A 25,574-nucleotide genomic window follows, 5' to 3' on the forward strand; every position below is an offset into this window, starting at 1 on the left:
TCAATGTCGGTTCCTGGCCTTCTGTTGCGAATGAGAGGAATATCTTAACTATTCATATTGAATGATCGAATAGATTTCTATGTAATGGTAGAATAGAGATCGCGATGCTTGTTTATTGTTCATATGTATCTTTAGGTTATTCGTATTTCGGCAACCTGTACAGGATGTACCAAGATACGACCATTGACAAGTCAGGCCGTTGACTGATTACAGTTCAGAGACACGGCATAGCAACATAACAAATTTGGCAAGCCATTGAAATTCTATACAAAGTACCAAGTCGAAATTTTTCAGTCTCGCCCACCAAATGAAGATATCTTGGAAACATGGACCATGGTTCGCCAGGCTTGGTTGCTGGATGAACATCCTCGCACTTCCGGGCTCCCCTATAAAGAAGCAAAATTTTCCCTTTCTCAACGATCATCTTTACATCTCACAAATCTCTCCTTGCACAGCTTTGATCAGCTTCAATACACTCACAAATGCAAGAAGATTCTCACAAACTCAATTTCTCACACACCTCATCCTCCCTCAACACCACACACAACAACAACAACCACGATTCTCTGACGTGGTCCCTCCCTCGTATCGAGATGCAGTCGCCAGTCGATTGGTCTGTCTCGAACGAGTCCCCCAACACCCCGTCGGACTGTCGTCTATACCTCAGTTCGGCATCAACATCAATCTCTTCTCCTGGCGAGCCAACAGACAGACAAACAGCTCAGCCAAGTCAATCAACATCTTTTTCGCGAAAGCCTGCAGAGAAACAAGCAGCTCAGTCAGGTCGGTCGACATCATCTTCGCACAAGCCAGCGGAGAAACAAGCAGTTCTGCCTGGTCGACTAGAGCACTCCCACATCACCAAGCAGCTCGGATCTGGTGGCTTTGGCGTTGTCTACATCGCTCGTGAGTACCACGTTGAGAAAGATGCTGTTGTGATGGGCCGTCATTGCGTGGTCAAACACTTCCTGAGGTCCTACAACGGAGAAGAAGAGGCCCGATATGCGGAGATTGTCTGCACGGATAGGCCCGGAAGCAGTGAAAAAATTGTTCGGATGCTCCGGGCCATGCGCTACGAATCCGGTTTATTCCTCAAGTACGAGCTTTGCTCCTTTGGGGACCTTGGGGACTTCACACAGGAACTGCGACGAGCCGACGTCGACATCAACGAGCTTACAGAGCGACGCTCGCCTCCTCAGTCATTCATTCTGCATGTCGCTCGCTGTCTCGCAGAGGCTCTTGCTTTCCTGCATGAGGGCCGCACCTACCGCGAAGACGGCACCTACTTCCAGCAGCCAAACTGGCGTCCCATCATCCACCAAGACATCAAGCCTGAAAACATGCTAGTGTCCGACCGACTTCCTGGTCAAGACTATCCCAACATCAAACTCGGGGATATCGGATGCGCACACTTTCTCGGCGACGAGAAGCCGTATCCTGGAACGGCAGACTACCAGGCTGGGGACGGTGACCATAGTGAGCAGGCCGATCTATGGTCTCTTGGTGCCGTTATCCACAAACTGGCGACAGGTGTGGTACCTGTCGAGCATCCCGGCAGGAGGCCCGTCAAGGACCATAGCAGCAGCAACAGGAGGCAGTGGGAAGCGTACCACAACCGCAAGCGCGTGGTACAACAAGTCAACAAGCTCCCACAGTACGACGATCAGCTCCAGGTCGTCATGGAGAGCTTTCTGGTGCTGGGCGGGCCTCGCATGTCCGCCAGTGAGGCGATTGAGCGGGAGCTGCTCCCGGCATACCAAGAGATGGACGAGGATTGGGAGCCCGTCTTCGGATGGATCATGCTCCAGGAGAACAGACTGGAGGAGTTGGACCGGTTCAAGGTCCAGGCATGGGAGCGATGCGAACCTACGCCCCCGCTGCCTCAACCTACTTCTCCTGGTTCTTGGGGAAGCAACTGGAAGTAAGGGTTACAAGTGTCGTGGTTCGCTCGGATGGACATTGTCAAGATTGTTCTTTTCGACCGCGCTCGACCTTGTTTCCCTCACATCAAGACGTCGAAATCTTGAATTCCACCGAAGCTTAGGGGAGTTCTACTGCATCCTTGACGTCAAAAACGAGGCATGCAGTCGCGCTATTCCTGGGTCTGACTACCTTCCAACGTCTATATCCTCTCGTCCAGTCGCTCTCCTCCAGACTTGGCGCTCATTCGTGTCCTCGGAGATCAAGCATTGCTCACGTTCTCAACTCGAGTTCAAGCTCTGCTCATGTTCTCAACCTGGGTTCAAGCACTGCTCATGTTCTCAATCTGGGATCAAGCTCTGCTCAAGTTCTCGTCACTCGAGGAGCCTGTCAAGAGCTGCACGTTCACCAGTCTGTGCTTTGGAGGAACTTGGCGGGTCATTCCAACCAAAGGAGTGCGTCTCTTGCCGCCTGGGGTGTGTTTTTATTGCGTGGCTTTGGCTGTGGGACGGCCATTGCAACTAGCGGCGGATGCATACCCTGCGTGGGTTTCTTGCCTAGTGTTTGTTTACATTGCGTGGCTTTGGCTGTTGTTGGGCGATACAGCCATTGCATATCTAGCGGCGGAGAATACCCCTGAGTGGGGTTTGCCTAGTGTTTGGATGCTTGCATTGGAATTGTATAGCAGGAGTATACCCTGAGTGGGTTTGGAAAGCCTGATAGGCGTCTTTTGTATATAGGGGACTGCAGACTTGGCTGCAGGGTGAATGGGAGGGTGGGACCCTTCACACTTATGTTTGATTTGTACACTTAGCGTCTCGTTTCTAGATACCCAGTCCTGTCTGCGCGTTCAATTGCATCCTATTGTCTTGAGATATCTCTCGGCTCGAATCATACTGCTGTCTATGCTTGGATTGTGACTTGGATTGCCAGGGCTCACCCTTACATGCCTTATTATTATCTCGTCGTCCATGCCTTCTGGCATTCTCCCGAGCTAAGCGGTGATAGATTAGTTATGCTCAGGCATATGCCTCTTTTAAATCCACTCTATCTAGCTCTCAGCTCCCTTGACTCCCGTGATGTGACCCCCTGATAGGTCGCTCGCTCCATTTCCAAGTATCTCAGCATATTAGCTCTTGCCTATCACTGACAGTCTAAGACCACTTGACTGTGGTTAGACAATGGTAGAATCTCGCGTTAACTCGAAGCTTTCAACTCTATGCTATCAAGATTCAAAGGTCTCGCTTCACTTATGGCAAGTCCTGAGTTGCTAACTTTCCTTCTATAATTCAAGTAAGCTTTATTCACTATGGTTTTGGTCGAGAGGTCTTCGGCGTTGTGGTATGAACACCTTCGAAATTTGACGTAGCAAGATTATGACAAGTCGTTTCAGCAGCAGCCAGATACAGGCTCTTATTGCTTCATCCTATAATCGATGACCACATGCAAAAGGTAATAAAGCAGATGCTACATTTTGCTATGCAAATCTACTCGCACAAAGTGCACTTGATAAGTGCATAAATTTTTTCGATCAAGTTGACGTCAAGCAGTGTCTCTTCCCTGACGATATATCAGAATCGCCTAGACCATCGAGGAATCCTCGCAGGAGATTGAACCCTGCAACAGTGTGCATGAAGGTACCAGCAGAGAAGCTAATCGATCTGAATGCGACAAGTGATATCGAGTTATATGCCGAAGTTGGAAGGATGCAAGGTATGCTCAGAACCAGAATTCTTGCACATGGATGTACCAACTCTAAAATTTGTAAGTACAATAGCAGAGGTAGAGTTCTTGAAGAATTATTGTAGAACGAAAAGCTTCGGATAACCTATCTAAGCAGAAGCACAAAGCAGCGCTGCTAGAGCTTCTAGAGAGGCCACGTACTGCCTATTCCTTTCAGTAACTCTGAAGATTGTCTGAATGTGTTGAAATAAAGTATGGGACAGTACAGTAGCTTGTTCGGAAGCACGACAGCATCTTGGTACTTGATCACTTAGACGTTTCTATGTGAGCCGGCATTCGCTCTGGAGGCTTGACCTTAAAAAGGTTCGTGGGTAGAGCGTTCCGACCTCTGGGTCTCACAACTGTTGCATTTATATGGGCGAGCAGTCCCCGTCGAGCTTCATTTCGTTCTGTAAAGTGACACAATCGAACAGGTACGCACCAACAATCCCGCAAAGGTACTGACCGAAAACTCCGATCTTTGGATCATTCATTTGATATGAAAAGTGTAAGTTGGTGTGCACATCACTTGTTCCGATCATAATACTATGCTTTCCGACATCGCTTCGGCACCCTGATAAGGCTTTATTCATCCAGCTGATCATGTGGACACATCTGATTACAGAACTCTATAGCTGAGAGTCAGTCGCCCGACATTGGTTAGATCTTCATCTTGTTGGTGAGACCGATCGAATCCATCGTGCCACGGACAAAGAACAGAATCCTGATATATACTCGTCGTGAAACCCTTAGAGATAGCACCACGAATTCAGAATGAGCTCGCAGCTCAGGAGTATAGAAATGGTACTTGCAAAATGGTGCATACGAAACAACGCGATTTGAGGAATTCTTTGGCATTTGCTTTGATCAGGTCTCGCCCTCTAAGCCATACTTAGTTCAAGTATCCTTGACAACAGTAATGAGCATCCCATCATAGCTTTTCTCGCCAACCGTCTGAAGTGCGACAGCATCAACTCTAGGATCCCTCCCAACTTTCTCAATCACCTCACGCGATCCTGCAACACTGGGATCCTCAAAGGCTTCCGGATTTGCTAACCTTCCTCCTCGTATCACATTGTCGACAATGATCTGCGCTCGCGGTCTGCACATCTTTACTGCCGTGTCGAAGTAGAACCAATTGTTCGGCTTGTCCGCGTCAATGAAGACGAAGTCGAACTTTTCACGCTTTCCAGCGTTGACATTAGCGAGCAGTTCTGGCAAGACGTCTCTACCAGCGCCGACAATCACCTCCACACGATCTGCATAGCCGGCAGCTGCAATGTTCTCTCTCGCAACGGCGGCGTGGTGCTCATTGACCTCGACCGTGACCACTCGGATTTCTGGGCTTGTGGCTGCAAGGAAAATTGAGCTGTAGCCGCCCAGTGTTCCAACCTCGAGAACGTTTCTTGCACCAATGAGCTTACACTGGAGCTGGAGGAACTTGCCCTGCGCAGCGGAGACGGCGATATCAGGGAGCCGTTGTGCTCGAGTACGCTTAAGCGCTTCCTCGAGTGCGCCGTTGAGTTTCGCGTCGGCCAGGAGGTTGGCATTGACATATTCGTCGACTGCCGTCCAGCGTGGATCTTTTTCGTGAGCCATTCTGATGATGCTGCAGGAGATTGGGAGGTTACAAGATGGGTTGTAGTGACGGTGAAGTGCGGTGACAAGACGGAAGCTTCGTTGACTAAACCGTCGAAAGCAGCTTCGCATTGGGGCCTTGGTCCAAATCCGCGACTTCAATGTCGTATTTATAATGGACACAGATAGTACTCCTCCTTGGCGGGAACAGGGTTCGGCAGATATGCTTGCGCGTAACTCGAAAACCAACCGTAAAAGGGTAATCTACAACATCATAGTCTGCCCCGGACTTCGGGGTTACAGTAATGCCATTTAATTTGAACGTTGTTGTGTTAAATGTGGAGAATCCTGCATATTTGAAGGTGAAGGCGCCGTCGTCCTTCTCGGTAATCTCTGTACGAGTGAACTGACTTGATTTCTTGCAAACAATATGGAGATCAATGAGCCTCGGACTTGTGTCGATTCTCCGATGCTCGGGCCGCACTTAAGCCCATACATAGTAGCTTATTTGGGTTAGCTTTGCACCTTTTCAAGCATTTAATCACCCAACAGTTCTAACTTTCTCGGACTGCTGACTACGTTTGCATGGAACACAGGAAATCGGCGTCTCGGGCATACCTTGTATGGCGCGTCTGATCTATACCCGGCGGTTGATCGCCAGAGTGCAGCAGAAGTCTCCTTCGCCAAAAAGGACGATATCAGGTAGTCTATGTGTGCGGAGTGCTGCTACCCTTGATATTCCTGTTGAGGCAGCGTATTCCATGGTAAACCTAGACTGTAAAGCTAAAATTCGAGGATTAGACATTCTGCCTAGACTTAAGAAGCGTTAGTGAGCTGCATTCATCATTCTGGTCACTGAATGCAAGCAATGTGCTGCGCCACATATATGCGGCTGTGTATGTGGCTGATACAGATGACTGCTCCCTCGAGTCCACCCACGTCTATTTCCCAACCACAATCCCAGCCATCGTCCATTCATGCGCGCGCAACTCTATGAAGACCGTCGAGCATGGACACTTACGGTCCAGTTCAAGGTACAAGCCCGCATTTTGCCACAGAAAAGGCGCTTGCTTGTCACTGCAAACGATAAAGAGTAGACGCTCATACTGTGAATGCAAACAGTTTGTGCTCGCCCATCACCGGAGCACTGTATGCTGGCACACTGCTGTAACTGCTGAAGCCTCGATTTATGCTAGCCTTATTTACCTTCATTATCTAGGTCACCGCTATGCCGGTTATACATCATACCCCCGAAGCTCTACTGCCTCGTTCTGATTCGAAGAACCCTTCGACAACGTGTAAGGGCATAACCTCGAGCGGAAGACCATGTAGACGAGCATTAGCCGTGAAAACTAAGCGACCATCAGGTGTTCTCGCAGTAGTCTCCGTCGGTAATGACCGAGATGCCGCAGCATTCTTTTGCTGGCAACATCAAGACCAAGCCGACCTGCTTACGGTACGGAACAACGATCTCGACATAGTTGAAGAAGAAACAACAATAATACCTTTAAGAGAGCGGAGTAGTATAGATACATTGGTACAGAGACTTGGTGTGCTGGAATTCGAGAACAATGTGCCAGAGAAAGAAGCTCGAAGTATACAGAAGCGTACACGGCAAGATCATTCAGAGCGATATAATGCGCCAACACAAGGCATTGCTCGGCCAAGGACATGGGAGAACGTTTCTGGACCCGTCATGATCGCACGGCGGAGTGACTCGCGCTTTCAGAAACCACCGTACATGTCTAAGCCTGCCGCGAAGCCCAGGAAGATAGGGTTTTGGCAGTTCCTCTGCTGCGGCTCGACTGATACCGATCACGACGGGCTGAAACAAGTCAGGCGAAGAGAGGCAAAACAAAGGCAGCAAGAGTCCACTACCATTCGCCCATCATATCAAAAACCAATGGAAGCGTCAAGACCGCACAGCACAGAAATTGCTCCGAACCATCAAAGCGCTACTGTCAACCCAACTATCTCACGCATACCAGCACGAAAGACCGTCAGCGATAGCTCGGTCAGCCCAGCAAATTCACTTGGTCAGCAAACCAATCCCATGAGATCACCCAAACAAAATATGAAATCTCCGATTCCTACGTCCCTTCCACCCGCGATCAGCATGTCTCTCCTACGATATCTCTCATCGCCACCCTCGTTGCATGACGAGCCGGGATACATCTATATGTTCTGGTTGACTCCCTCCACCACCTCACCACCACCACAACGCACCTCGTCCACACTCTTATCCGCCCGACCAGACATCCCACGCGGCCGTCGCGCAAGTGACGTGCTCTCAGAATACTCCAGCGCCCGTTCCAACAGTTTGGGGAAGATGTCCACAAAGCTTACAAAGCCAGCTACCATCTTGTTGAAGATAGGGCGGACGGACAACGTCTGGCGGCGCATGCGCGAGTGGGGGCAACAGTGCGGCACCGTACCGAATCTGCTCAGATACTATCCGTATGTTGCGAGTTCTCCCGCTGTGTCCCCGTCAGGATCATCAGCAACGTCACCGGCAGCATCCCCTGGAGCACATCCCCGCCGTGCTTCTCTCCAGCCGACTCATCAACAGCGACCTGACCATAGACGCGCGCGCAGTTCTGGTAACGGCGTTCGCCACGTTCCACACGCAACGCGCGTCGAGCGGCTGATCCATCTCGAACTTGCCGACCAGCAAGTCGATATCGAGTGTGCGTGCGGCACGACGCATCGCGAATGGTTTGAGGTCGAAGCCACTCTGGAGGGTGTCAGGAGAGTAGATGAGGTTTGTAGGAGGTGGGTGGAATGGGACGAAAGTGGAAGAAATCTGGGTAGATGATAGTAGCGATGATATGATGACAGAAGTATTCTACTTGGACAAACCGATGCGCGGCATTTCCGCACTCTTGTGTCCTGCATCCTTCAGCCCCCTTCTCGTCGCCATACAGAACTGCCATTACTCGCTCGCAAGGTTTTCAATGGACTGTCTTGGCATGGCCGGAAGTTTTGGGTCTGTTGGATCGAACTCATGATACCTGTCCTCAGAATGGGATATCGCCGAGCCAGTGGACTGGAAATCCAAGAGCTGGGTAGACGAGTACCGGTATGTATTAGTCTTCTCGGCGATTTCTGACCCAACACGTGAAGTGCTGCTAGGCCGCAGGATATGAGCAGGAGCTGCCAGAACGCTCGTCCACCACTTTGTAAAGGCACAGTCGCACCATCACCATGTCCTCACAGACTCATCTTAACTAGGCCACAGCTCCATCTTTGTGTGAAATCGTTAGGCAGCTCCGCTCTAGCACACGGCTTCATTGAGCAACGCATATGTCACTCCAGCCATCGCGCGATCTCTTCCTTCATCATCATCATTATCATCCTCCTCCATCCGCACATGCCAGACCAGCCCTCGATCCCACAAACTACGCACACCCAGTACACCCTCTCGCCCAAAACACATTCGCACCTTGCGGATCTTGATCCACAAGTATATTTCTGCACATCATCTCGTCAGCTCGACCGTCCCCAATGCAGTCCCATTCCTAACCCCTCTCAAACACTCCTCATCTCGCCCTGACTTCTCCCCGACAGTAACTAAACCCCCTCTCCCCCCCAAAATGCAGACAAGGACAAACTTACATATTCCGGTCAAAAAGGCTACATCCACCCGCACCAATCGCAAACGTCGCGCAGTTGGTATCCCTCGTACACTGCACCGCACATACCGCCGGATCACTGCTGCTGCTGCTACTGCTGTGCGTCGAGCTAGAACTCGTCCAGTATGGTTTTGTCAATGGGCGGAGAGTGCCGCGGACGGCGCAGATGGCGGATGGACAGGATGAGGGCGATGACGGTGATGGTAGTGCTGCGACGGTGGAGACGAGGGAGAGTGCGAGGAGGAGGAAGAGCGGTAGTATGGCGGAGACGTGGATCTGCATCGCAAGTGTGGTGGTGGTGAGTGAGTGTAGAAGCGATATTACTGGGAGGTAATCAGGAGGAGGTGGCGAAATAGGTAGGATAGCGACGAAAGTGTCAGAAAGAACGTCAAGTAGAGCTATCATGCAGAAGAACACAAGTCTACAGACAGACCATAGATTGCGAAGAGGGAGACAGGTATTAACCCGAGGGAACAAAGGGGGTAATATCAAAGACTCCCCGAGCATCTCCGTAATGGAAAGGGGTGAAAAAGGTTCTTGACACGAACCGGAGTCACACGAAGCATGGGTATATATGTATCCCATCCATGGATATTCAAATTCATTATTACCCCAGAACACGCTGTTCGCAACCCCATGTGAATACCCACCCCACTACGTTACCTAGGGCGCGTCATTCCGTAAAAAGACAAGCCACAGGCCCAACGCATAATTACAGTCCGAACCTCACTGACTGCTCACAAAGTTTCACTTTGGAATGTGGCGCTAGGCTGGATAAGGTAGCTCGGTAGGGACATACGAAACGCGGTACGATCCGCTAGCGTTCGCTAGGCAAGCAATCGGACGCGACGCGGCCGAGATCCGGGGGGGGGTGTGGAGATATAGATAGATTGCATAGACGAGTTTGGGGGGCTACTCCGAAGCCTCATGACATGCATTAGGAGAGCTCGGAGTTTGGGGCAGGCGGACACACACATGTCATGGTAGTATCGGGCTCTGGGCATGCATCTTATCCATGGATTAACCTTGTCCGTTCAGACTCATGTAGGAACCAACAACAGCAGTGGAAATTTACAATATTTAGATTGTCAGCCTTGTGTAGAGCGCGCATCTGGTGAAGCTCGGGTCTAAATGGAGTCTCACTCAGCCTCGGATTGAATATAAGCATGAATCTTGCAGAAGTATGGACCCTCTCGATCGAATAAAGTTCCTCCATCCTACTCACAGCCTGCCCTAACACCCACACCCTTTCTTCGGATTCGCCGCCTTGCTTTCACCCACCCCCGCCATAGCCCCCGGAAACCTCTGCTTCTTCCCACTTGGCACACTGCAATAACTCGGCGGAACATCCAGAGCTGGATTCTTTGTGAAGAAGTTCCGTGGTCGCAATAACAACGTCATCGGCTCAGCAGGCATGACGGGGAAGTCCTCCGGTGAGGGGAAATGCGTGATGCCGAAGGTGTGCCAGAGCACAATGTCCTTGTTGGCGATAGGCGCAGACGGATTGGCAGAGATCCACGCCGGGATGCCTTGCGAAGGTTCGCCGCTGGTCTGTGGGACGTGACGGCCGGCAGGGTGGATTTGGCTATCGTCGTCTGTGTCTGTCAGTACTGTTAGGTATAGGAGCAGGAGGAACATACATGGTGTGACATGGACAGCGTGGCGAGCGAAGCCGGCTCGCTTCCACACCAGGCCGCCCTCTTTCGGTAAGAGCTTTGGCACTTCTCTACTGACGAGTTTGTAGCTGACGGGCTTGTGACTGTATGGATTGATCTTGTTCTCGTTGCACATCTCCCATGTACGGCTAGAATCGCCGTCGTAGTCGCTCTGACTCTGCTCTGCAGTCTCGAACTTTGTCTTTTTTGCGTAGAAGGCGTTACCGTATTTGTTCCCTGTTGAGCCTACTTCGCCTGCACCCTGAGCTGCGTCGACTTGGAAGACAGTATTGTTTGGACCGTCAATGTTGGGGTCTACACGGAGACAGAACAAGTGCTGATGGTTATGTGCGTTGACACCTGGATACACCTCTGTGCCCCAGCCGTTGGTGTCCTCACCAGGATTCATGGCATATGTATTCAAGATACCCGTGAGTTTGATCTCGAGCTGCACAGTTCCGTCCTGGTGGAAGATCCAATACACGCAATATTCATAGTTAGCTGCCGTGAAAATATGGCTGATGACTAGCTTGCGAGCCCGAGTTACTGTGACCGTATCATCGCGAAAATCAGTGTGCTTGAACAAGATTCCGGCGTCTTCCTCATGTATGCAGATTGCGTTCTTGATAGTTGTCGGGGCTCCAGCGCGATTCACAAAAGCTGCATCCATGTAGTGAATTGCGCCCTTACAATCGCAGCCTAGCGAAAGACTATTGGTCATGTAACCACCGCCGTACTCGCCTAAATCGAAAGCATGCTTGCGCTGATGAGGATGCTCGGGATTACCATATGGCACAACCATCTCAGCCAAGGAAAGTCGCCAGAAGATGGGTCGAACGTTGCCTTTGTCGTTGAAAGTGATGTTGTTCAACACGATGCCTTCCCTGTAGTTGAAGCCAATGTGAAGTGACCAGTTCTGCCAGTTGACTATGCAACCATCCATGGTAAACGATACACCTTCTGGCTGAGTGATATGGATAGGCTTGATATCTGTGCGGTATCCACCATCTCTCTCAATTGCCTCGGCGTGGTAATTGTTTGGAGGGGCCTTGTTGATCGGCCTACGGACAGGGGGTACATCAATGTGAATAATCTCATGCGTGTCAGCATTGAAAATGGGACAGAAATCGAGCGGAAAGCTGTATTGACTGTCGTCAATATCAGGGCGGTAGTACATAAGAGCTTGCTGCAGCCGGACTTCATTGCCAAAGCGCTCATCAAATCCGATTGTCCATGCTATATATCACAAATTAGCCATAATCACTCTTTAAAACACACGTGACTCACGATCACAGTACACCTTGTGCATTTCTTCCGGTCCAATGCCAATGAGTCCGCACTGCTCAATAACCTTCGGGTCTTTCCTCACGATGCTCTCGACAATCTGCAAATCCTCCATCGTGATTAATGGCTGCACACCCGGTGTGTACTGCCATGAGACGATCTTGCCCTCGTCTAGACTCACAAGACCATCGTAGACCTTGCTCCCCTTACCAATGGCTACCACCTCGGCGACTCTGTGCGGCCGCGTAGTATGCGCTGGGTCGGCAACCCAGGCTAGCATCTCAGCCTTACGCGGCTCCCACAGCGTGATAGCATTGAAAGCAACATTGGAGTGCTCCCTTCGGACAATAGCTACGGCAGTTTCGATCTCGGATTCTGAGAGCGGATCGGAGGGATGCGGAAGCGGTGTGTTGCCGGTGACATGAGATGCGACTTGCTTGAGGCGCTCGAGAACCATTGTGCGTGTCTGAAGAGCGGTTGGAGGCTCGATAGAAAGTAAGCTACAAGTGGGGTATAGCAGAGTGCGAAGCTTCAATGTGATGAGTAGAAGCCATCTGGGCGCTGGTGAGGTTATATGATGGGTAAAAGAGGCATCGATAGCATGGGATGTCCACGTCCGATTGGAGACAAAGAGTGCGGAGTCCTCGCAGAATCAATGCGATGTGTTTGCCTCTATTTTATGACAAAGGCGATATTGTCAGCCATTTCGGACGGGTTCTGTGTTTTGGTAGAACGCGGGGTGATATCATATGGATACGGCTGCCCCAGGTGGAGACCGGGTGTCATTTCCTAATCGGGTTGTCCTGAGCATGAGCATGACTAACCCTCGACCTCCTTCAAGTTCCATTATCACCAAATGAGATAGGTAAAAAGGCATGTTGATGAACAGATGCAATAACAAAAATCCCTTGAACAAACCCTAGACGTAATCAACAGGAGAGATGGGCGTGTCTCCATCTTCATGCTTGGAACGAGACTCATATCGGTTCATATCACCAAAGACATTTCCACCATGGGACGCCAATGAATGATTTCAATTGCATTGCAAATGAGGAATATCATTATTTTCCTAATAAGAGCGCCTTGACCCGTCCGATAGTAAGCCCATCACCTGGGTTTAGTAGACTCGAGCGCCTGGTCTAATTCAAACCGTCCCTTTATCGCTGCGGTACCGTAGAAAGAGCAGCGATGCTAATATATTACAATACAAGAGTACCACAATTCTATCCTTTGTACGAGAAATTACCGAACACGCCGGAGCCTCCGCCTGGTGTCATGCTTCCGAGGCCGTGCCCATGACCGGGACCTGGGGTTCCCGAGGCAAGACCAGCGGCATTGGTCGTCGGGGTGCTCGGGGCACCATCTCTCTGCGTATTCGAAGAATTCGTGTGATACCCCATCTGGAAAGCATTAGCAAGAGCTGGATTCCCGTTCGCTGAGTGGCCTTGTGCTGCCATCGCTGCCGCTTGCGCGGCTGCTGATGCAGGTGCTCCCACACCTGTCAAGCCCCACATCTGCCCGTTCATCTCATGGGGTATCTGGCCGTCGAAGATCTTGTTCTTCATCTGGAAGAAGACCGTCCCCGTAAGCCATGCATCTGATCCGGCTGAGTGTTGTGTGCCGACCCGTTGGCATCCAAGTTCATCTGCAAGATCTTGAAGTCCTGATTTGGTGCCAAGATTGCTGAGTATCGTGACTGCGGAGGAGGATAACTGATTCCGGGCCAGAAGGTTACGAGCGTGGCGCCAGAGAAACTTGACATCAAGTATGCTTGGAAAGTATTTAGCCACTAGTTCACGGTAGTCCTCTTCGTCGGCAGGTAGTTGTTGAGACCACATGATCTTGACCAGGTACGCAAAGTCATATCCTGAGTGGAATGAGAGCCAATGTACATCCTCGTTGAGCACCAAGCCAGATGATATGAGCAGAGAACCAAATGCGAGAGGATCAATTCCTTGCTGCGAGTGCTTATCGAAGTCTGCACCTGACTTCTTCAGCATTGAGATCGATTCCTCATTGTACATGTCGTCCTCGAGGTTGAAGGAAAAGTTAAAAGACCAAGTGGTAGGGCACATGATCAAATTGTTGCCATAGCCCGGTCGACCAATAGTTCCCGCTTCCAATTGCACGGGTGGCACCTCTCCCTCGATGTTGAACAACGTCACACCTAGCTGTATTATCTTCAAAAGATCGACGTTGCATCTAACGGTCTGGTAATGATAGCTGGCCTTTGTCGGAAATTCTCCCATCGGTCTCGCGACAACACCAGGAAACTCCGTATCCTGGCCGAATTAGCAAATCTGTGGCTCCGTAAGACATATTAAACTTGCCATGCTAATGTATGGGTACTTCTCGATCAAGTTTCTTAGCATCTCCATCTCTTGCGCAAGATTTGTCTTCCACACCTCTCGTATCCTAGTGCTAAGGGCCTTAGTACCTAGACCACCCATACCCGCTGCCTCATGAGCTTGTTGTTGCTGCAACGCAGCGCCGTGCGCAAATCCCGCTCTTGCCGTCTGGCTGTCCAGACCTGTACCCCCGCCACTACCACGAAAGCCCGCACTACTGCCAAATCCACCTCCTAAACCAAGATCATTGCTAGACGTGAAAGCATTCAGATTAGGGTTCGCGCCGCCGAAGCCTGGGTGGCCACCGAGGTTTTGTGACGGTATGTTCTGACCCGGGTGCGGGAGATGTGACGATTGGAGAGCATTTTGATTGAAATTGTTGTAAGGATTCGACATGTTCTGAGGCGCAAAGCGCCCCCCGGGGCGCGCCATAACGCCCGACTTATGAATAGTGAAGGAGTGTTGACGTCCGCCGTGTGCTTGAGTAGTTCATTCGCAGTAGCGAGAGGCTTGAGTATATGTAGGAGACGCGTCGCTGGGTAACGTTAAACCTGGCGTTTAGATCTGTGACTTCACTTAACACACTGAGGGCGGCGTGGAGTGATTGGACGGTGGAATTTGAGTATTGTTGTGTGTCGTTGAATGTATTGCGAATCTCAATGACAGGTAGCTACGAAGATCCGGAGCAAGAGAGCACGCACGGGCCATCCACGAAATCGACCTCACCCCAGACCAACGATAACCTCATGCCCTCACAGCAACCTCTGTCCGGCTCGCAGAACGTTCAACACATCACAAACCTCTATTTGTACGACTATCACCTCGCAACATTACCAATTGCTGACCGGAGTAGCTCTGATCGCGCAGAATGGCTCCTAAACCCAACCTCACGGGCTTCGACCCGCAAAAGCTCGCCGCATCATCCGGCATGCCAGCCAACGACCCATGGAAGCGATAGTTCGTCGACCCCTCAGTATACCCTCCGTCGCACCCATACAACGTTCTGACAACTCGCAGTGAAGCGTGGAGATACACAGGACCCTTCAGCACACGCAATCGCTTCCGGCGCGCCTTCCCTGGTCTCGGCATAGCCACCGTTGCATTTGCCGGCTACCTTGTCTTCGAAGCCGTGTTTCTGAAGGAGGAGCACCACGGACATGACAAGAAGGATGATCACCACTAGAATGTGCATTGTAACGTGGTCAGAACGGGGAATCTTTTGTTCAAGGCGTTTGGGAAGCCTGCGGTGTCCAACGCTGCGTGTGGTTGAACTGTACATATATACCATGGCGGAGACATACAGCTACAAGGAAAAGCCTATGGGCAGGCGGTGACATGTTCGGGAGTGCGGGAATTGTACTCAACATCATCCTAGCTTACCGTATCAAGAAAGTCGACCAACGAAGTGTCCTTTCGTAAAGCCTGCCCCTAGATCAGTTACCGCAGCTGATGAAACAGGAAGTGCACAAAGGTCTATATTCCAGTCAACCTTTATTGATCTTAACGAAGTGAAAGAACGAAATATAGTCCTTCCCACCGGCTCAGATTCTATACAGACGTAATGTTATAAGTAAACAATCCGTCCGACGACTTATCGGAGTCTGGCAATGGGAGTCGATAGGTGCAATAAAGTCTAGTCTTCAAGCGTTCGATCACTTCACCTTCTTTAGCTAGTCACTCACACAAACAACTAGCATCAGCAACTGATACATGGACTATTTCCAGCCCATACAAAAGCATGAAGCGCTCATTTTCGCTCTATTAAGTACGCTTAGTCCTAAGATTCTAGTAATACGGACGTAACACACATCTCAAACGCCCGGTATCAAATTCCAAGAAACGCTTGCTTGCTTCAGTGCACGCCAGTCAACGCTGGTAATTGTCCCGTCTCCTGCTTCCACACGTGTGGTACCTGCGTACCCTCATCAACCCCTTCATCTAGTGACATCAATGTAGCGCATATTTTCTTATCACAGACACATCATTCAGTACAGTTCAAGTTTCATATCTCTGATCATAACCATTGTCATTCAAATCGTCGCCCTTGTCGTCAAATCGCGGATCCTAGGGCAGCGCAACATGCAGTAAAAATTTCAAATCCGCCATCCTCGTAAAGTGGTATCGTGTCGATGTGCTCGTGACGCAGAAAATATCAAATCCAGGAAGCAACTCATGGCGCAGCGCCACTCTAGTGGCTACCGGTCTTGCGGAAAGCTAGTAACTGGGCAAGGCTGTTCAGACTGCACCCAACCTTCATGAAGTCTTGAGTCATGAGCTCGCTGGCACTGGCCCGACTCTTCACATCGACGCATAAACAGACAGCCAAGAAGGCCTTGAGTTCCTTTGAGAGCTTCTCTGGCTTCTTCAGACGCGGGGTGCCGTTGGTGGCAATGAGATAGAGCGCCTTCAAAGGCTCCTCATTGAGGTACGGCGGCTCAGATTCAATCATTTCGATGGCCATGATGCCCAGGGACCAGATGTCGACCTTGTTACCGTACTCTTTCTGCTTGACGACTTCCGGTGCCATCCAGTATGGCGTTCCCACCATGGTGGCTCTTTTACTTCGTTGCTCCGTGAGCTTGGCACAGAAACCGAAATCGGCTTCAGAAAGTCAGTCTCTACTTCTCGCATTACGCGGGTTTGGTCCACTTACTAATCTTAACGTTTCCTCTGGCATCCAGGAGGACATTGTCGCTCTTGATATCACGATGTATAATGTTCTGGTTGTGAAGATGCTCAAGACCTTTGCATGTCTAAATAGAATGTTAGCCATCACGTCGTTTCGCTGGAGGCTATTCCTTACCTCCAGACATATGGTCGCAATCTGATCTTCACTGATCGATGGATTGTTATCAATAACGTCTGTCAATGCTCCACCCTCCATGAACTCCATAACTACCCAGAGTTCTGATTGCTCTTCTTGCAGAAAAGCATCTAGGAAATTGACAATGTTCGGATGCTTGCTGTCCTTCATGACGATGATCTCGTTGACAATCAGTTCCTTACGAGGCTGATTCCTGAGATCCATTTGCTTGATAGCGACTTGCGATCTAGGTCCGTTTTGTCTAAGAATGTCACGAGCGGTGGGCGAAGTTGCACCCTCGCGAATTCGTGCGACATACACCGAACCAGATGCACCTTGGCCAATCTTCTTCTGCTTGTTGTAAGAATCGAGCGGCTTCTCTTTGGACACCACTTCTCGCAATTTCGCCATGACTTCGGCTTCTGACATGCTCGACATGCGGACATCTTTGCGGCTCGATGGCGGCGGCTGCTGCGGCTGCGAGTGCGACGAAAGTTGAGGTATATCCTCTTTCTTTGTGAGTGCTGCCTCAGCAGCTTTGACGGCCTGACTTTGATTGATATTTTGCGCTGTCTTCGGGGGCACGTTTAATGGCTTTGGTGCTTGCGCAGCGGGGATGCGACTCTGTCCATTTCCTTGAGTAGCACCATTCCCTGGTCTTTGCGGCGACGACTGCTGTTGCGGCGCGTATCGTGGTCCAGACGCCTGCTGCCGCGCTGCTTGTGCAGACGGAGCTGGCTTGGTTTGACCGGGCTTAGGAAAGGCATTTGCTCCATTCTGTGTCGACGGAGCTGACGGGGCCGGTCGTTGTGCTGTCATTGGTTGTCGTAGCGATCCAGGGGACTGCTGCTGCTGTCGGGCGGCTGTCGGGGTCTGAGGAGCTGGTCGCGAAGGATTGTAACGGTCAGGGTTGCTAGCAGGGGTGTCTCCGTAACCTCCAATTTCCTGCTTTGCAAGAGGAACTTTGGTCTTCGGGAGAGAGGCGTTGTATTCGGCCAACTCTTCGCGTTCTCGTCGTTCAATTTCTTGGCGTTCGCGCTCGCGTCGCATGCGGTCTTCCTCCTCACGTCTTCTACGACGATCTTCTTCTTGTCGAGTTGCCTCGTTCTGCTGCTGGTATGCATCCGAAGCTGCTTTCTCGTTTTGAGATGCGTATTGATTAGGTGGCGTCCGAGCATCTCCCCTGCCCGAACTATAGCTGTCTTTGCCATAGTAGCTGTCTGGTGGTGCTGGTCGTGGTGGGGCAATGCCGTTTCCGCCACTATATCCAAGCTGCTTATTAGATTCAATGGAGGAAGTTGGCGTCGAGCTAGGGTCATTGTTAGGCTTGACAAGCTTTTCGGTGTAAAATTCAAGAGCCTCCAGCACAGCTTTCGGATTCTTTGCATAGTCGTCCTTGGTAATGGCAGATGCGCTAAGTAGCCTCTCCCATTCCTGTGGCAAGCCAACAAACGCACCGCTTGTAGGGTCGAAGCCGACGTGAATTCGGTGTGTGAAGTTTGTGGGATTGCTGACTCCACCCATGCTGGGACACCGGTTATAAATCGCGTCAATCCAGCCATATACACTGTCATCATCATCTACTTTGCAGATTAGAGACTTCGTTGGACCATCGCGAGGAGGAGACGCTCCGCTGGAAGATGGATTCGCATGACGAATGATCTCGAAGGCGAAAGGATGATCTTCGGACCGGGCAACGTTTGTAACATCGCGCAGCTGGATCGAAAATGAAACTTTGGTCGACTGGTGGCTCTTCAGAAAGTCGAGTTGGAAGTCACGAAGGACAAGCCATTTCTCTGACCAGAAGACGCTCTTCAGAATACCTTCTTCTTTGATCTTAGCGTAGCCTTGTCTAGCACCGCCATCCCCAGCACTGGAACTGCGCTCAGTCTGTGTCTTATGCAGCGAGGACGTTGAGCTGGCAGCTGAAGGTGACTGTAGGCTTAGTCCAGTCATATTTCCTGGTAAGTTGGTAACAGAAGGCGTCAAATTGAGGCGGGGGCGATCGGTCGGAGGGCGTGGGGCAGGGCCCGGGTTCATGAATTGTTCACGAGAGTAGAGTCTGGAACGTGTAAGCAGGTTGATTGCCGCAGTCATATCTGGCACGCATAACTCCCTTTCCAGGCTGGACTTTGAAAGCTCTATAGGTAGCTTGCTTAGGCCTGTTGGGAGTTGCGAGATAGAAGTCATGAAAGAGAGGGGCGACATACGGGTTGTTCGAGTGAGACATGATGATATGCGGTCGAAGTGTATTTATGAGTTGAATTGGTCCCGTCGCTAGGATATCTCAAGGGTGCAGCCGTTGCTGGAGCTGAACAGGGGGTCAGGTAAGAGCGCAAGCAGTGGAGTTGTTGCAATCTCAACAAGCCAAACACGAGCTTGCACTAATAATATTTCGATAGCGGTAGAGGGAGATGGACTCTCATGTACGCTCGAACAGTGAGGGGGTAGCGTGGAGTGGTGTCTCCGTAGAGTGATTGTGTCGTAACAAAGGTTGTGAATGGTCCAGCCAGCGCTCGCTCTTCAGTTGTCCGATCAAAAGCGTCGTGGGACGCGAGTAGGCGACTTAACAAAGCTGGCGGCGAGATTAAGATGCGTAGAGCACCCAAGCATGGAGAAGGACGAGGTCGGGGGCGGCGGTGGAAGATGAGGTGGGAGAATGTTGCCTGTGAGAGAGTGTTTGGAGGGAGAAATGAATGGAGGGCAGGTTTAGCCAAGACCGGCCGTCTCATAGCGCGGGTCGCCCACATTCACCTGTGCCTAAGGTTGGGCGCGCGCTGCACAAGGTTTGTCGCTATATTAATTCTCACTATTATCTGCCTTCTGCCTTCTGCCTTCTGCCTATTGCCTATTACTGCCTCTTCTCCTGGTCAAATAATACACAGCTACTGAACTCGCCAAACCACTCATTCCTGTACCTTGTAATTACCTGGCCCTAGCTCTGGCTGTTTCATTAGCAAACGTAGATTTCAGCATTATACTTGCAGCAATGTGATGGATCCATGCCCCGCCAACACCCCTCACCGGCCGCCCGAACTATCGTCTGCCTCCGCGGCAGTAAAAATACACACTTGAGCCATCCATCATCGCAAGTCTGTTTGTATTGCAGTCGGCACGATGATCTCTTGAAAAGCCTGCAGATAGCTCATCGGCACTGCAATACTCATTGCGGAAGATCCCACCCCACCATGCGCCCAGGAGAAGATAACGACCGGCGCACTGCGGCGCGGGACCAGTCAGGACCAGCAGAGTCACCAATTTGTTTCAAGTGTGCCCACCTCACACAGACCCCCTGAAACGCTCCCTGCCCGTGTATCAAACCAATACGTAGTATGTAGGGGCACTTGGCGTCTAGCTATGCTAAAAAAGTGCACTGTGGGATTTCCCAGACCATGTGGCATCCGGACATAGGAGACACTGTGATACTCCATCTGTAACAACGAGAGGTAGTATGTAATCCTCACTGCATGCTTGATGGAACCTCTATTGGCACAGGCCCGTGGCCTATATCAATACTACTACTACTACCTAACTCCTCGTACCTATCCGCGCCTAAAAAGGTCCACAATACCCAACCAGAGGGACCTTCTCATGCAATAATCGCTGATCTAATTAAATGAATAAAGCTCGACCTCTCGTAAAGACCGGACTGTACGACATAAATTCCCCTACACCTGTCCTAGAGGCCGTTTGCATGTCCATTCGCCGCAGGCTTGCCCATAAATTTGTCCATGTATGTAATGTAGTCATATTTGGGAAGGTCGCGGTCTTCTTGCAAATCCGGCCCCTTGTGCTCCGGCATGCTCTTCACAAGATCATCGATAATTTCTTCCGGCACAAGGGAGTGTCGCAGATCAAGTTCAGTGACGTACGGCTACATAGATTTAGTGTTTGCGGAGTCCGAGTCAAAGAGCATGCAATGACGTACCTTGCCATCAGCCACTTCCTTGAAACTTTCAAAGACCTGCTCGGCTGTGTTTTGATCCTCTGTCTCGTCGACCATGAAGCGGATGAACTGTTCAAAGGTTACGTAGTCTCGTCCGCCACTCGTCTCGAGGAACTTGTCGTGCATCTCGCCTTCGTCATACACGAGTCCAAGACTGGCCAGTGCAGCGGAGAATTCGATTTCCTGGAGTGAGTTGCTCATGTCTCGATCGAAATGCCTGAATACCGATTCGAATTCTTCCAACTGGATCGGGGTAAGATTCGTCATATTGCGTGCCACTAATTGGTTCTCGAGGAAAACAAGCTTCTTATTGACGCTAGACTTGACCAAATTCAGTTCGTACTCTAATTCTTCGTATGTGAAGGTAGTGAAGTCGTTTTCTTCAATATTGGCTTCCTCGCACTGCTCGTCTAGGTCTGCTATCAGATCCAGATACTTGTCTAGAGGATCCAGGCTTTCTGCAAGCTTATGAGTATGGCGTGACTGATCTTCGACATCTCCTTCGAGACCGGAGATTGACGTTGACAGTGTGTTCAGAGCCAGGGCGAAGTCATTAGCCTTGTCCGCAAATGTTCTACGTAGCTTGTTCTTGATATCTCTGATCGTTTCGTTGATGGCTTGACTTCGATGTTTTTCTGCTTTCATCAGCCCGCTCCACGCCTGTTCGAGCGCATCTATGCTCAATTCCGGTGGTGGCTCATAAGGTTTTAGCCTGTATGTGTTCAGCTTCGTCTTGATGTTGCCCAGTAGACCCGTGACGTCCTGTTTCTCTGCCACCCACGCGCGTTTCTCCTTCTTCTTGTAGCTGGACAGTGCCTGGGCCTGTTGTTTAGCGTCGAGATATGTGCCGTCGAACTTCGCTTCTTGCCAGATCTGATTTTGTTGAGCGATCTGCCTGAGCAGTTCTTTCATGCGTTTCTCGAAAGAGTTCTGCATTTCCCATGCTCCTTGCATGCTTTGTACGAATTTCTCAACCCTTCTTCCGGCATTTTCCACCTTTTCCATGTGCGAGAAGGCGTGAAACCAGTAAGCAATATACGTCATGAGCGACCGCTCGTCTGGCTTAGGGACGTCGCATACATCTTCCACGTCCAACAAATCTGGAATGCCAATCTCTTTAGCTGCAATGTCGAACGCAAGCTGCATGTTCCCCTTATGGTCGTTCTTGTCTAGGCTGTCATAGTCGATCAGGTCGGGTCTGTGTATATCCAGGAGGGCACAGAATGCCAGTCCATCATTCCAACTTGTTGAGAAGTCTCGGACGTCCACATCATCATAGCAGGCAGTCTTGCGCTGACACCACAATAGTAAACCTTCTTTCGCACTCAAGCCTTCTGAGTTAATGTCGCTAATGGTGAAGCGTAAAATTAATGTCCATATGAGGCCGAGTATGATCTTTCTGTTTCCATCTACAACATCCTCCGCACCAATGTTGGTCATCTGTATTCCTCTTGCCCTGATAAAATCCAGGCATTTGTTGACATTCTCGAATTGCTGTACTCGAAGCTTCGGACGGGAGGCATAACGACCGAGGGATTCATTTCCAAGTATCTCCAGAAGGTGAATGAGTATAACCTATAACGGGGGATGAGTCGCGGATCATAACGTCTGAGCAAGACGATCTGGTATCTGTGAGACTCACCCCATCTGACAAATCTTTAACAAGGTCTTTAATGAAGACCTCTCGAGCAGTCAATTTGCTATTCAGCCTGTGGCATGGTTAGAATTAGTCTCATGTGCGTGGTCCCGCGAAGTCGTGGCGGCGTCTCCTCTTTGACCCCCGCCCGCAAGGTACCTACCATTTGGTGAACGTCTTCTGCTGCACCGTAATCCACTGCTCTCCTTTTAGAGCCATTTCAATCGCTCCGGGCGAATTCTTGACTGAGGAAGAGGATCATGCAACGCCGTATGTTCGGGTAGATCCGCGAGGTAGGAAGTGGTTGCGATGCAGTTGTTTTGTTGCTTGACCGAAGACCTAAACAAATGGTACGAACGGACAACAGTGGTGCTGGTGGGTGCGGCGGTGCGGTGCTACCACTGATCCCAAGGCGGCCGGGATCGTGCCCGTAGTTTAGGGGCCTTAGCGGGTCCTTCTGCCACGGACCAAGGGGGGTGGCGATCAACAAATGGTTAATTAATCAAGTGTGAGGATAATGTGGAGGTAGAACTGTGCGTATGATGATTTGAGTGAACAACAGCTGGAAAGACGACAAAGATAATAGATTAGGTACGATCCGATACTAATTCTGCCAGTATCGTTTCTGGCACTGACGACCCCTACATGCCGTCTCTTTCGAACCATAGGCAAAGAACATAAATCAGTCTACAACTGTTATTCACTCCAACCGGATCATCTACCATATTGATACACAGTCCATACCATTTATTTATATCTAAAAATCTAGCTCTACAAGTACTGATCGTGGCATGGTACAACATGCCTTGATTCTGCTCCCTTCCTTATATCCGTCGCCTATACTACTCACTACTTGTCCTTGGAGCATTTGGATCTCACAGGCTCCGCAGGTGCCCTCCCTACATCCATAGTCCGGTTCAAGATTTTCCTTTTCCAATAGCTGGAGTAGCGATATTTTAGAGCTTCTCTTCCACGTGATTGTGCGCCTCGCGCGTTTCAGCACAATCTGAGATTGTTCTGGCAGCTCTTCCGTAGTGTCGAGCTGGGCTTTCGCTGAGGTATCTCTGGCAAATGATTCGGAATGGATAGATGATTCATTCATTTTGCAGGCAAGCAAATGGTCGCGAGTCGCTGACGCGAAGGCATTTGAGCCACAAATATAAGCCACAGAGATACATCCTGCCAGCTCGATTGGGGTGATATTCAGAGGGTTGATCATGTACGAATTCCTCAACAAGTCTTCGTAGAAGACTCGACCAGGTCGACCACCGAAATCATAGTCGCGACCAAGAACGTCTATCTCTGGACGAGGCCTGGTGAAAAAGCGAATGACTCGCAGGTTCGGAAACGAAGGGAGCTCACGCTGGAAAAGATGACCGTCGGTAGAGCCGTCACGAGCAACATGGACGAACACTGCAGGCGTCCTAAGAAGCGTCTTATGGAGGGAATGCGCTTTGAGCATAGCTAGAAGAGGAGTAATTCCAATGCCATTGGATATGTACAGTTGCCGAGGAGGGAATTGGGGTTTCCAATCTAGCATGAATTTACCGCGTGGTGAAAGCGCACTGAGGATGACGCCTGGCACAGCATGCTCATGCATCCATAGAGAAGCCATGGCTTGTCGTTTGATGCTGAGTCGGTAGTGCGTCGGTGGCATGGACGGGTCAGTCCAGTCCGATAGTGACCATGACCGGATATCGCCAGTGGGTAATTTGACGGTAAGGAACTGACCCGGAAAGAAGTTTGCCAAGTCCAAGTTATCTGTGGCTTCAATGTAGAACGACTTAACATCTGACGATTCTTCAGTGACTGATGATATCCGTAAGTCTCGCCATCCCTGCCACGAGCCCTTTCCTTTCATCTCTTCGTCTTCGATCATGCTCAGTTTCCTCTCCAGGATTTGCCTATTCATGTTCTGTAGTACCGGGGCACTAAGGATGCGTTTTGCACGATGTTTCGTTGTTTGGTCCGCATTCGAGCTGAAGATCGTCTGTGCTATCATCGCAACCGGAATCAGCTGTCGCAACTGGCGCTGAGGTCGAACGATACGTCCCGAACTGCCAGGACCAATAGTCCCTCCTCGTATGACTTTCAGATAGACCCCACAGAGGCCTGACGCAGCGAGCTCTGCAAGCCACGCGCCTTTCTGTCCCAACCTCCAAGCTAAGCGGCTACATGGATTCCGCCCACCACAAACCTCGAGCTGTACTCCTTGCCCGGCGAGCGTGTCCTCGAAGTCCCAGATGTCCCCAAGCATGACATCATGCTCGTTAACTCCAGGGGGAGCTTTTATGGTTAAATTCTCCCCCCAATGCGCCCAATCCCACGCATCGCGAGCTATGCCGAGCCGAGATGTCCAGTAGTCGTAATGATCGGAAAATAAAGCGTATACTTGTGCATCATGAACAGCAGATCTATGACCTACAATACCATTGTTGGGCTCAAGACTCAAGGGCTCAGTGGAGGGTGAGCGAACAATTGCGGTCAAGGTCTTGTGGCCATGTATGTCATGATATGCCGGTTGCGACCGCGATACAGCCACAACTTGCAGCTGAGAAGCTTTGTGCTGGTCATTTGGCATTGGACAGGCTTGGAGTAGATTAAGACAAGCGGGTAAATTCACCGTGGGATCAAAGATGATGCTTGAGGATAACGAGATATTGGAAATATGCTCACTGTAATGCGTAGTCGGCGCCCTGGCATGTACAATTTGGGCGGCTGAGACGCTCAATGGAATTCACAGATTGACGAAGCTCATACTGCCCTTACTTTCGAAAGATCGGTATGAACGACAGGACCTTGTCAAAACGCAATCGGAGTGCGATCCCTCGCCGTCGACCCACGCCGCTGCGGTCTCCATCGACTCAGTCATCGGTGGTAGCGATGCAACACAATGCCTTATCTGACATTATCTGAAGGCTGGCATCAGCGTGGCTATGCTTTGTTCGTAACAACAGATGATTATCGGCGAGGTTTATCGGCGAGGTGAGTTATTGATGAGGATGAAGCTGAGGTGAGGATGTTTCGCCTGACTAAACCAGAACTAGTCT

General features: G+C 50.5%; 10 protein-coding genes across 10 annotated transcripts; 3 read left to right on the plus strand and 7 right to left on the minus strand.

The window, feature by feature from the left end:
* Positions 1-482: 482 nt before the first annotated feature.
* Positions 483-1,925, plus strand: EJ05DRAFT_502678 (kinase-like protein; the record flags this gene model as incomplete). Its single annotated transcript, XM_033747297.1, has 1 exon — positions 483-1,925. One exon carries the CDS (start codon positions 483-485, stop codon positions 1,923-1,925), a length of 1,443 nt encoding a protein of 480 aa, XP_033598669.1.
* Positions 1,926-4,539: 2,614 nt separating this feature from the next.
* EJ05DRAFT_502679 (O-methyltransferase) lies at positions 4,540-5,241 on the minus strand (the record flags this gene model as incomplete). Its single annotated transcript, XM_033747298.1, has 1 exon — positions 4,540-5,241. The coding sequence occupies one exon, from the start codon at positions 5,239-5,241 to the stop codon at positions 4,540-4,542; it is 702 nt and encodes a 233-aa protein (XP_033598670.1).
* Positions 5,242-6,181: 940 nt separating this feature from the next.
* EJ05DRAFT_93809 (DUF1766-domain-containing protein) lies at positions 6,182-8,199 on the plus strand. The gene has a single exon (XM_033750081.1). It carries the CDS (start codon positions 6,449-6,451, stop codon positions 8,033-8,035), a length of 1,587 nt encoding a protein of 528 aa, XP_033598671.1. The 5' UTR covers positions 6,182-6,448; the 3' UTR covers positions 8,036-8,199.
* A 478-nt stretch (positions 8,200-8,677) lies between these two features.
* On the minus strand, positions 8,678-9,500 carry EJ05DRAFT_93818 (uncharacterized protein). The gene has a single exon (XM_033750082.1). It carries the CDS (start codon positions 9,435-9,437, stop codon positions 8,832-8,834), a length of 606 nt encoding a protein of 201 aa, XP_033598672.1. The 5' UTR covers positions 9,438-9,500; the 3' UTR covers positions 8,678-8,831.
* Positions 9,501-9,862: 362 nt separating this feature from the next.
* Positions 9,863-12,511, minus strand: EJ05DRAFT_478233 (peroxisomal copper amine oxidase). The gene is made up of 3 exons (XM_033744413.1): positions 11,795-12,511; positions 10,493-11,743; positions 9,863-10,447 (listed from the first exon to the last, which is right to left on the minus strand). Exons 1-3 carry the CDS (start codon positions 12,246-12,248, stop codon positions 10,086-10,088), a joined length of 2,067 nt encoding a protein of 688 aa, XP_033598673.1. The 5' UTR covers positions 12,249-12,511; the 3' UTR covers positions 9,863-10,085.
* A 296-nt stretch (positions 12,512-12,807) lies between these two features.
* On the minus strand, positions 12,808-14,783 carry EJ05DRAFT_539994 (CAF1-domain-containing protein). Its single transcript, XM_033749570.1, has 2 exons — positions 14,122-14,783; positions 12,808-14,073 (listed from the first exon to the last, which is right to left on the minus strand). The coding sequence occupies exons 1-2, from the start codon at positions 14,569-14,571 to the stop codon at positions 13,015-13,017; spliced, it is 1,509 nt and encodes a 502-aa protein (XP_033598674.1). The 5' UTR covers positions 14,572-14,783; the 3' UTR covers positions 12,808-13,014.
* A 184-nt stretch (positions 14,784-14,967) lies between these two features.
* Positions 14,968-15,753, plus strand: EJ05DRAFT_478235 (uncharacterized protein). The gene is made up of 2 exons (XM_033744414.1): positions 14,968-15,096; positions 15,157-15,753. Exons 1-2 carry the CDS (start codon positions 15,008-15,010, stop codon positions 15,320-15,322), a joined length of 255 nt encoding a protein of 84 aa, XP_033598675.1. The 5' UTR covers positions 14,968-15,007; the 3' UTR covers positions 15,323-15,753.
* Positions 15,754-15,863: 110 nt separating this feature from the next.
* Positions 15,864-19,619, minus strand: EJ05DRAFT_467519 (Pkinase-domain-containing protein). The gene is made up of 4 exons (XM_033742847.1): positions 19,153-19,619; positions 16,943-19,004; positions 16,793-16,892; positions 15,864-16,740 (listed from the first exon to the last, which is right to left on the minus strand). Exons 1-4 carry the CDS (start codon positions 19,170-19,172, stop codon positions 16,328-16,330), a joined length of 2,595 nt encoding a protein of 864 aa, XP_033598676.1. The 5' UTR covers positions 19,173-19,619; the 3' UTR covers positions 15,864-16,327.
* Positions 19,620-20,267: 648 nt separating this feature from the next.
* On the minus strand, positions 20,268-22,917 carry EJ05DRAFT_512756 (alpha-actinin-2). Its single transcript, XM_033748365.1, has 4 exons — positions 22,688-22,917; positions 22,531-22,597; positions 20,871-22,463; positions 20,268-20,816 (listed from the first exon to the last, which is right to left on the minus strand). The coding sequence occupies exons 1-4, from the start codon at positions 22,741-22,743 to the stop codon at positions 20,622-20,624; spliced, it is 1,911 nt and encodes a 636-aa protein (XP_033598677.1). The 5' UTR covers positions 22,744-22,917; the 3' UTR covers positions 20,268-20,621.
* A 257-nt stretch (positions 22,918-23,174) lies between these two features.
* EJ05DRAFT_478239 (PK beta-barrel-protein domain-containing protein-like protein) lies at positions 23,175-25,527 on the minus strand. Its single transcript, XM_033744415.1, has one exon. It carries the CDS (start codon positions 25,103-25,105, stop codon positions 23,282-23,284), a length of 1,824 nt encoding a protein of 607 aa, XP_033598678.1. The 5' UTR covers positions 25,106-25,527; the 3' UTR covers positions 23,175-23,281.
* Between the last annotated feature and the right edge of the window lie 47 nt (positions 25,528-25,574).

Source organism: Pseudovirgaria hyperparasitica (genome assembly GCF_010093815.1).
Source record: "Pseudovirgaria hyperparasitica strain CBS 121739 unplaced genomic scaffold EJ05scaffold_12, whole genome shotgun sequence".
Lineage (NCBI taxonomy): Eukaryota > Fungi > Ascomycota > Dothideomycetes > Acrospermales > Acrospermaceae > Pseudovirgaria > Pseudovirgaria hyperparasitica.